Source organism: Cervus canadensis, chromosome 6, assembly GCF_019320065.1.
Source record: "Cervus canadensis isolate Bull #8, Minnesota chromosome 6, ASM1932006v1, whole genome shotgun sequence".
Taxonomy (NCBI): Eukaryota; Metazoa; Chordata; class Mammalia; order Artiodactyla; family Cervidae; genus Cervus; species Cervus canadensis.
The window spans coordinates 67,234,390-67,245,418 of NC_057391.1; the positions used below are offsets into that span (position 1 = coordinate 67,234,390).

The following is an 11,029-nucleotide window of genomic DNA, read 5'->3' on the forward strand; positions in this document are numbered from 1 at the left end:
AATCAATGAGTTTAATTTCTAAGTGGCCAATGAGTTAACATCTTACCATGGCATTTTGTTCAAATGTTCTATTTTAAATTCTTCCTTTAAACAAAGGGCCATTCTTCTATCCTTGTGTTATTGTATGCTCCTTTTGAATAGTTTTCAGGAATAAAATAACTGATCATGAAAAAACAAAACAGTTGCTCTTAATATACTTTGTATAATGTTACTAGATGATGGTACTGATTCATGATTAACAACCTAACATGTTGTAGCCTACACATGGTGCATTAAATGTTCCCTTGGCAACAGACATCATATCATATGCCCATTATCAATTTTAGACATGAAAAACTGTAGCCTTAGAATAAAGTGTTACTTTTTGTTGAGAACATTTTCATCCCACTAAAGGGACAGAAGCAATGAGAATACCTGGAAATACTGTACTTATGGAGTTTTATCCTGCAACGCTAATGATATTTAAACATGTATTAATTCCAGGACATCACAGAGAAATATTTTTAGAAATGTTTCTTTAAAAACTTTAATTACCATCAATGTATAAAAATGAATCACAGAATTTTTGTCCAGATGGCATGATTAGTGGTGTTTTTCAGGAAAAAAAAGTTTTAAAACATCAATATTTGTCTTACATTTTGGGATTCCATTTGAAAAAGAAACAAAATTTGTTTACAGTGCATCACATGCAACGTCTAAGTTACTTCTTAGTTTGATTTGAGTCCCAAAGAGCATCATTCTTTTACAAAAGTAAAATTATGAGCTTAATAGGCTTCCTCTGGATTTTGTCCCTGATTAAGTTGAGGATGCACCTGCTAACTTTACTTATTGCCATAGAACTGCAATAATAAAATAACAGATAAGGAAGCTGGCCCAGATTTTACTTGATTTTTTTTTTCAAGATCTAGTAATTTATTTAGACATCATTTCTGGCATCTAGGCCTCTTATAACAGCCCATACTGAAAACTGAATGCAAACTGAAAACACTAAATAACCAATAAATATATGACAAATTCCTTCAAGCAGCAATAATAAACTTTAAAATTTCTGTATAAATTGCAAACTTATGCTTCGTCCCCCTCCCTTCATTCTTTTCCCATCCAAACTCAGCATTATGTTTAATTTTACTAATGTATTTGTTGCCTAGGATAGGAAATCCCTAATACATTTAACAAACTATTTCTATAATCATAGTAATAATGTTAAAAATTGCAAAAGCCTACTTTGTCACAATTGTTCTAAGCATTTTATATATAACAACTATTTTAGTGGATAGTATGTTATTGAGAGGAAGCTAAGTTTCCTCTCCTTAGTTCACCTGACTTTGATCACACCAATGAGAGGTGGGCAATGTTCATAAATGATTTATTTTGATGATGGTGGATAAAGGTTCTGTACTAGGAGCTACTCTCAACGAAGAATGCTGACGGTAAATCAACCAAAAAAGTACCTTCCTTTGTCTACTAGCTTCTGCCATCTTCTTTTGCAATTATAAAGTTTTGTTTTCATTTAGATTAAGTTGAGATCTTAGTTGTAAATCCTCCCCTCCCCCATATAAATAACTAATACTGGACAAACGGGGTTTTCTGCTTTTGAGTCTTTCTTTTTTCTTTTTTGTTTGTATATGGTCTTTTTCTCTTCCCTTCAGAATGTTTTATTCAAAACATTCCCTAAATCTCCTTTCCTCAGCTCAAATCTTTTGTACTAGAGCATAATCAAGACTACCTAAAGCACTCCATGTGACCCTTAAGAGAGGCAGTGGCTTAAAAAAAGTGTGCCCCTAAATCAGCTGCCACGAACAAGCATGCCAGTCCCACCCCCATTCCGCTCCCCCGGGATCACCTAGCACCCGGCCTTCAAGAGCTACATTTCCAAAACTACACAACTCTCACTCCACCCGGCAAAGCTTTCTCAGAGAACTACGAGACACAGCACCGTCCCCCTGCTCCTTGGAAACACTGAGTTACCTAAGCCGGCAGTCCCACCCCAAAGCTCGTTTCTGGCATCCTTTGGGCAGGATGCTTCAAGATCTCAGGTCTCCGCTGGGATCCAGATCAGAAGGTGAAGTCAGGTGGAGGGGCGACAAACCCAGGGCAATTTCCTAACGCCCTCGCTGGCTCAGACTGCTGGCAAGCTGTGCCTCCGAGCTACACCCACCGCCACTCAACAATCTCTAGCACCGCAGCCAGCGGCCGCTCTAAATCGGGGTTCCAAGTTCCAAAGCTTCCTTCGAGGTGGGAGCATCCGGGAGCTGAAAAAGAAGGGTTCTGGGCGGGGGGACCGCCACAACTCCCAACCTTCTGGCTTCGCAGTCCCTCTGGAATTAAACGCACCTCGGCATTTCAGTTGAGTGCTCGAGGAACTAAAGGAGGGGAAGGGAAATGGGAGGAAGTAGGGTGTGGCGACTCTCGGAGGTTAAGGAAAGGGAGAGTTAAAGTCACATCTCTGCCCTAGATCGAGTCGGGTCTAGGGGCAGCTGGCCTGCCGGTCGCTTTGTCGTCAGCTTCCCCTGTCGCGGGCGCGAGCCCTGCAAGCAAACACGCCCCCCGCCCCCAATCGTCCCAACTGGCCTAGCGGGCCCTACAGCCCCCAGTCCCCAGGAAGAAACTTGTACACAGGCGCGCCAGCAGCCAGGATGCTGCGGTTTGTCTCTGAGGACAACTTTGAAAGCCAGAAAAATAACCCTAATGAAATAAAAGGATCAATAGTATTTTGTTTTCTTCTGAGCCTTTGGAAAAAAATAAAATTTCTGTTTCTACCAGTCCTTTAATATTTACAGGCGCCTGTGGCGAAGAGAGGGGGGGCGGGGACAGATTAAGGTTGGTACTTAAGATAGAGAACCAAAGTAGGTGCATAGGTGAGTTGCAGAAAAGGGGGCCGGCTAGGGGACCGGAGTCCCAGACGCCATTTGCGGGGCAGCGGCGCCCGCCCGCCTTACCTGTGGATGCAGTTTCCATGGCAACGGGCGGCGGCCGGGCGGGGCCCGAGCCCAGTTCCCGCGGCGCAGCTTCGGCGACCTCGGCGCCCAACCCCGGTCCGGGCTCCCCCGCCAGCGTCTCGGGCTTGGCTCCTTTCGGCGTCACCGCTTCGTCCTCCCCCTCCCCCCGGTCCCCGAACCACTGGGACCCGGGGCCGGCCAGCGGCAGCAGCTCGTCTCGGGGATCCGGCGGCGCGGCCATGGCTGGCAGTTGCCCGGGCGCGGCGACAGCGGCTTGGCGGGGCCGAGGTGCAGTGACTGGGCGGGCGGGCGCTCGCTGCTGCTGCCCCCGCCGGGACTCGGGGCTTGGGGAGGCTGCGGTGTGAGCGCCGCCGCCGCCGCCGCCGCTGCTGCAACTCCGGCCGAGCTGCTGCCTACTGCTCTCGGCGCTTCAGCTCCTCCTCCTCCTCCCCCTCCTCTTCCTCCGGGCCCCGCGGCGGCCTCTGCCCGCGCTCCTCCTCCTACTCCTGGCGCCGCCGCCGCGGCCGCCTCGCTACTCCCAAGCCTGTTATTACGCAGGTGAAAAAGGCCTGCTTGGTCCGAGTCTTCCTTTGCACACGTCAGCCCCCGGCCTGCTAATGGCAGGCCTAGATTTAGGAGATGTGCCAGATCCACTTGAATCTTCCACTCAGGTGGGCAGGAACCAGAGAGAATGGCAGGTAGAAGCAGCCCTCGAGCTGAAACGTGACTGATAAGGAAAGCTGCCCACCCAACTCATGAAGTTAAACCCGGACTGGTGTCCTGGGACCCGAGGCAAAGAAAGGAAACTGGAGCCATCAAGGCCACAGCTCTGAGGGTGACCAGTATCATCTGTGGAGGGGACCGGTCTTGGCGGGGAGGGGTGGAAGTGGGGGTTCACAGATGGAGACGAGGGAATCTGCAACGCTGAGGTTAAATGTTGCATCCTTAAACTGTTTCCAAAACAGAACCAAAAATAGTGGAGTACAGGAAAGAGCTATCAGGAAAGCCTCCGAAAAAAAGCTTACCAGACTTCATTCCTACCAGCACTGAGGGCGAATAAGATAGCAATGGGCAGGACAAAAACAACTTATGTTTCCTTTCAGAAACGCTGAGCCAAAATCATACAGATTATAAAGTGTCTGTGCAGTCTGCTTTATTTGAGAAGTTGGACATTCCAGGAAGCTTGTTGCTGCTTCCCTCGCCCCCATTTTCCTTTACAGCTCTCTGATATGATGGAAGATACCTGACAGATAAACAGAAACTCAGAGAAGGGAAGTGACTTGGCTTATAATGTATTACTCCTATATTTAGATACATCTTTTCAAACAAGACTTGTGCTTTATTGGTTCCTAGATTGTCTATGAAATGATGTGGTTGGAAAAAATAATAACGCACAGGGTGAAGGAATAAGCCCATGCACTGCTCCTTCTCTAGAAAAGGTGGGGCATGGGGCAACCTTCCATGAGGCTTGTGGAACTGCTAAGCCACCATAGACATGCTGAGGATTTCATACATGTCAACTTTCTTGTATTCCAAGGCCAACTTCAGCACCATGCAGATATTCCTCAAAAATGCTGAAAGTTAAAAGCCTGAATTCTGCCCAACCCTTTGTTCTATTCAGTGACAATGAATTAAGAGAAAATGTGTTTACTCAATAGAGAATATACATGGCCTTCTAGGGCCAGATACCCCTGGGGATGTGATGATCACCAATATTTTACATTATTGGTATCTTCAAACCTTATGATAGACGTATCCGTTGGCTTGATTGTAGTGATAGCTTCACAGGTGTGTACATATGTCGAAATTCATAAGTTCACTTACTATAAATATCTGTGATTCAGTGTTTGTCAATTTTACCTCAATAAAGCTATTTTTTAGTTACCCCCTTTAACAATAACAAATAAACAAACAAAAAAATTGGTTATCCTGAACCATCAGGGTTTTCCAAATTTTTCCATGGGAAAAAATGAGCCTGTTTAAGAAATCTTTAAGGTGAGAAGCTATTACAATGCTGTCTTTCCATGAAGATTAATGCTTTCACATAATCAGGAGGCTTTTGTGAGTTTTTTTTCAAATCTATTGTTTAGAACATCAGAAATACCAGATGGAAATTTCTCACAATTTCATTATTGACAACATACCAAAAATATAGAAAACCAATGATTTAATATTAAGTGGTTATCGATGAGTACTGAATATTTGAGAATTTTATGGTAAGTGAATTACAGAGTTATATGGAGAATGTTATTTTGTTTCTCTGACAAACATTAATTAAAGTCATCACTTAAAAAAACTGAAGAAACTATGCAAGCCTCACAACTTCCTTATAACCAAATTGATAAGGAGTTTGGGGATATGATTCCAAATCTTTTTCATATTTCATCAGATACTGATCAATACTCTGAGAATGTGTGGAAGAAATAGCCAGTTAAAGTATATTCAGATTCTAATTGTTAGAGAAAATTGAAATTTTCCATTTTGATTGAAAAATGTCATTTCCATTTACCATTTAATTGAAATTCTGCTTTGATAAATTATTCTATTTTGCTCTGATGAAAAGAGATGTTCACACTGTTTAGTTTTAGCAATTTTCACAACTATCTTTATTCATTACATTCTACCTCTGGATGTGGACAAATAATTATCTATTTGGGTGAAGAAACTTTCAAGTTTATGCTATGACTTGAAATTACCAATGTCTATCAGTTTCATTTATTTTACATTTGCACCCGTGTGAACTAACAAAGCTTGACTCATTTGAAGATGTATGGACATAACACATAGGCAACAATGGGATTCCACAGCTTGCAGAGTTGCTCTGTTATGAGTTTTTCCAAAATGCTTTTGAGATAAAGAAAAATGGAGTTGGCACTTTTAAAGGATTCATAGCAAGGAGAGTTGAGACAAAAGAACTGTCAGGTTTTGTCTTAAGCTATTGTTTTTTAGAAGAGAAGTTTTGTTCACTGATAGATTAGTAATGAATGCTTGTGGCACTGTGTTGAGAAAGTCTTAGATCACATTCACAGTCAGTAAAATAGAGTGTCTAGAAAAGTAAGCAATAGTTACACTCAGGCAAGTGAAGGCAACATGGCAGCATATGCCAAGTATTTGCCTTCTCTGATTAATTTAAAAGCTGTTAGCACCCAAGCCAAGGCTCTACTTTTGAATCTTTTTAGGAGAGAAGAATGCAACTGTGGAAACACTCCCATCGACTTAGTAAGAGAAGTATTTGGCTCAAGATGAGACTCACACTAGAGCCTCAGATTTCTCTGAAATCATGATGTGTGGGGTTGGTTCAGGGCTTAATTTGTCTGTGGAGCATCCCATTCATTTGCAACATGGTTTTCACTCTTCCACAATGTCTAGAAGCTCTTGAATTTGATAAGAAAGAGTTCTCCAATTCCTATTGCTATGAAAGAATGTTTGTACTGAAACTAACTTATAGAGGCTACAGGCTGGTGTCCGAGACAGCTGTGTTTTCACCAGAAGACCACTATAGCGTTCACAAATGTCACACAGCACATTGGGAACACCCCAGGCTCCTTCTGTCCATGGGGAGCGGCTGCTGTTACTTAATCCGCATCCAAAGGGATAAAATGTAGATGCTTCTAATGTTCTCCAGCAGGGGTGGGAAAAAGAGAGCTGATTACTTTTCACTGAACCCAGTGTCCTTTTTCTTATTTCATTTGCACATCTGAGTAAAACTGCAAAGACTTTTTAATATCTTTGGGCAAAAACATGAATTGAGAGGTATGTAACTAGAAATCTCCATACTTTGGACTCACAAAGCATCATTTAAACATTCTGAGCTTAAGAAGCAAATATATACTTGATAAAGGTAAATTCTGTTTGAGCAGTTTCTTTGAAGTTTACAAACAGATCTTATTTAATACACACATACATGCTTTTAATTTCCAAAATTTGATAAAAGATATATCTCCTAATTGACTTTTTTTAATTTGATGACCAGTGAATTTAAGGTTTTTTCATGTGCTTCCTGATAATTTGTATTTTTTAAAATAACAGATTTTTTAAGATATAATTTGTATACAGTACAATTTAAAGTATATATTTCAATGATTTTAAGTATTTTCATATGGTTATGCAATCATCACCACAGTCAATTTTAAAACAGTTTCATCACTCTAAAAAAAATCCCTCATACCCATTAGCAGTCACTCTGTATCCCCATCACCTCGTGTTCAGTCCTTGGCAATCACTCATCTACTTTCTGACTCCATGAGTTCGCCCATTTGGGACACTTCATATGAATGGAATAATACCCTTTTGGGACTGGCCTCTTTCCCTTAGCATAAGATTTTCAAAGTCTATCCATGTTATAACATATATCAGTACCCGATTCCTTTTCTAAAAATATTTTATTTATATATTTTGACTGCACTGAGTCTTAGTTACTGCATGGGAACTCTTAGTGGGATGTGGGATCTAGTTCCCTGACCAGGGATCAAACCCAGGCTCCTTGCATTGAGAGCATGGTGTCTCAGCCACTACACCACCAGGGAAGTCCCACTCCATTCCTTTTTATTGATGAGTAATGCTACACTGTATGGATATAACACAATTTGTTCATCCATCCATCAGTTGGTAGACATTTAAGTTGTTTCTACTTTTTGATTATTATAAAGAATTCTTTGATAAATATTTGTGTACAAGTTTTTGTGGGTATGCTTTCTTTTATCTTGGGTATATACCTAGCATTAGAATTGCTGGGTCTTGTGGGAACTCTGTGTTTAATTACTTGAGAAACTGTCATAATGTTTTCCAAATGAACTGCCCCATTTAAAAATCTCATCATCAGTGTTTGGGTGCTTCAATTTCTCCACATCCTTACCAGCAATTGTTATTATCTTTTTTATTACAGTCATCCTAGTGGGTGTGAAGTAGTAGCACATTGTGGCTTTAGTTTGCATTTCCTTGATAGCTAATGGTATTCAGCATCTTCTTATGTGATTATCAGCCACTTGTATATGTTCTTTGGAGAAATGTCTATTCAGATCCTGTGCCCATTTAAAAATTGGGTTATTTTTCTTTTAATATTGAGTTGTAAACCTTATTTAAATATCTGGATAAATTCCTTTATTAGATATATGATTTACAAATATTTTTCTTTCATTCTGTAGATTGTCTTTTTCACTTTCTTGATGGTGTCCTTTGCAGGGCAAAACTGTTTATGAAGTTCAATTCATCTCTTATCTTTTGTAACTTGTGATTTTGGTGTCATATCTAAGAAACAATTGCCTAAACCAAGGTCAAAAGCTTTACAGCTATGTTCTTTTCTAAGTGTTTTATAGTTCCAGGTCTTATAACCTGGTCTTTTGTCCACTTTGAGTTAATTTCTACATATCTTGTGGATAATTTGACTTTCTTATTTTGTAAATTGCCTTTTGTGTCCCGTGTTTTCTTTTCCAATCAGGTATTTTTTCCCAGCTATTTTAAAAAGCTCTTTTCATTGTATTTTTGTCATTCATGTTGTAGATATTTTTCATACTTTATTGTTCAGGGATGATGAGAAAAACCAAGGTTCTGAAAAATCTTCAGAGGCTTCTTCAAAATCACATGGCTAATGCGGTTGTTATTAAAGTCTAAGTCTTTTGATTCTATAACTCATGCTCTCCAGCTTAAAAGTCCTGACAAGGTATTATCAATTTTTCAGTTTGTGGGACTTCCCTGATGGCTCATTGGTAAAGAATTTGACTGCCAATAGAGGATATGCGAGTTTCATCCCTGGTTGGTAAAATCCCCTGGAGAAGGAAATGGCAACCCACTTCACTATTCTTGCCTGGGAAATCCCATGGACAGAGGAGCCTGGTGGGCTGCATTCCATGGGGTTGCAAAAGAATTGGACACGACTTAGCAACTAAACAACAACAATAATGCAGTATGTTATTAACAATAGCCTAGATCAATAAAGCTCAAGGCAAACTAGAGAGATAGTCAAGATTAGTGGTAAGAAACTACATCCAAAGTATTCAGAATTTAAAGCAAAATCACCAGCATCAGGCCCAAGGGTTGGAATGTCCTGTGCCAAAGTCAGAACCCTGGACAGCTCAGTATGAGCATTAGCCAAAAACTCGTTTTCTTCCAACTTTAGACTGTAAACACTGCAACCCCAGATTAGTGGTTGACTCATACTTTATTGGATTAGTTCCAACTTAAGAGGCTCTGGCTTTACTCATGTGGCCCCAACCTCTCTTGGGGAAGAGGGTCATACCATCTTTCATCACCCATCTTCCAAGGGTCTGTAGTCTTGTCAGACGACATGCCTTCATCTCTGGGCCTGAAAGATATGTTAGGAAATCCCAGTCCTGGGGCTTCTGTGGGGTTATCCTTGTCTGAGGAGAAAATGTTTTCTTTCTTGAAGCTCTTTATCCATATAAAAAAAGTTTATTCCTCAAATTTAGGGACTAGTCAAGAAATCCACTCTAAGTGGGAGCCTGAAAAGAAGCTTAAGTTTACATGAAAGGGCCAAGGGGATTAAGGGGAATATTGAGGCAAAATGGCTCAGAGCCAGGCTAGACTTATAATTCCATATACACTATAAAATAATAGCTTGACCACTATTGTCACAGAGCAGAAAGGACCATGCCAGTTCTGTGGCTTGTATGCTTTATGAACTGTCCTATTGTTGATCATCTATCTCACTGAGCCCTGTTTTGTTACAAGTGCAAGACAGTGATAAATCAAGATAAGCCTATCATAACTGGGAAAATAACCTAAGTGAAGTTCCTGATGATAGTAGAAGGTTCCGGATAGATGTCCCCTAGTGTGGAGATGGTTTATGATATCTACACACAGTCAGTAAAAAGAAACACTTACTTGAATAAATAAGCAAAAGGGAGAACACTGGACTCTATGTCTTTGATACAGGCTAACATCCTAGAATATCAGTCAAGGGGTTAGCTCTCTATTTTAAAAGCAATAGGCCAACTGTCTCATATAGAGAATCAATTACTCCACAGAAGTATCTAGATGATACTCTGAAATAATGTTATTCTTCAACAGAATCAAGGTTTCCTATACAACTTTACTTTGGAGACTAGAAATATCTTGCAGACAAATGTTGCTCCTACTCTAGTCTGTCATTGGTGTTGGAAATTCAACATTCTTATTTTATAAATTTGGAAGGTCAGGACTGCTGTAAATGGTAGCATCCCCCTAAAAGGTAACTCAGTATTCACAGTATTACTATCTTATAGTGAGTTATCAGACAGCTTTACTAAGTTAAGCTTAGATTTTGATAAGAGGAAGAGAAGAGCCAGCACTTCATGCTTCCCAGGGAGGACAGTCCACAGGATTGCAACTGCAGGCCCTTTGGAGTCAAAGGAAGATTCTTAACTTTTCCAGGGCTGAATATATTTCAGCAAATTATGGACATGCTCAACAAGCCTTGCAGACTGTGACAGTGTAGCAGAAACTATCTCTGCAATTGTGAAAATGTGTATAATGGTCTATCAATTTACCACTAAACCATTTGGAACACAAAGCTCTGTAGATTGTCATAGAAGGGGGAAAGGGAAGAAAGAGTGTAGAATTCTCATCTGTTCCAAAATACCTCATAATGAGGTACCATTACATGCCAGTCAGGATGGCTGCTATCCAAAAGTCTACAAGCAATAAATGCTGGAGAGGGTGTGGAGAAAAGGGAACCCTCTTACACTGTTGGTGGGAATGCAAACTAGTACAGCCACTATGGAAAACAGTGTGGAGATTTCTTAAAAAACTGGAAATAGAACTGCCATATGACCCAGCAATACCACTCTTGGGCATACACACTGAGGAAACCAGATCTGAAAGAGACACGTGCACCCCAATGTTCATCGCAGCACTGTTTATAATAGCCAGGACATGGAAGCAACCTAGATGCCCATCAGCAGATGAATGGATAAGGAAGCTGTGGTACATATACACCATGGAATATTACTCAGCCATTAAAAAGAATTCATTTGAATCAGTTCTAATGAGATGGATGAAACTGGAGCCCATTATACAGAGTGAAGTAAGCCAGAAAGATAAAGATCATTACAGCATACTAACACATATATATGGAATTTAGAAAGATGGTAATG

At 40.7% G+C, this 11,029-nt stretch overlaps 1 protein-coding gene across 1 annotated transcript in view; it reads right to left on the bottom strand.

Moving 5' to 3' along the window:
* The window catches only part of RTN1 (reticulon 1), a 235,634-nt gene extending 232,198 nt beyond the window's left edge, over positions 1-3,436 (bottom strand). The window contains exon 1 of the mRNA XM_043472216.1: positions 2,940-3,436. Coding sequence (XP_043328151.1) covers positions 2,940-3,180 — 241 coding nt within the window. The 5' untranslated portion in view covers positions 3,181-3,436. The remainder of the gene's footprint in view (positions 1-2,939) is intronic.
* Between the last annotated feature and the right edge of the window lie 7,593 nt (positions 3,437-11,029).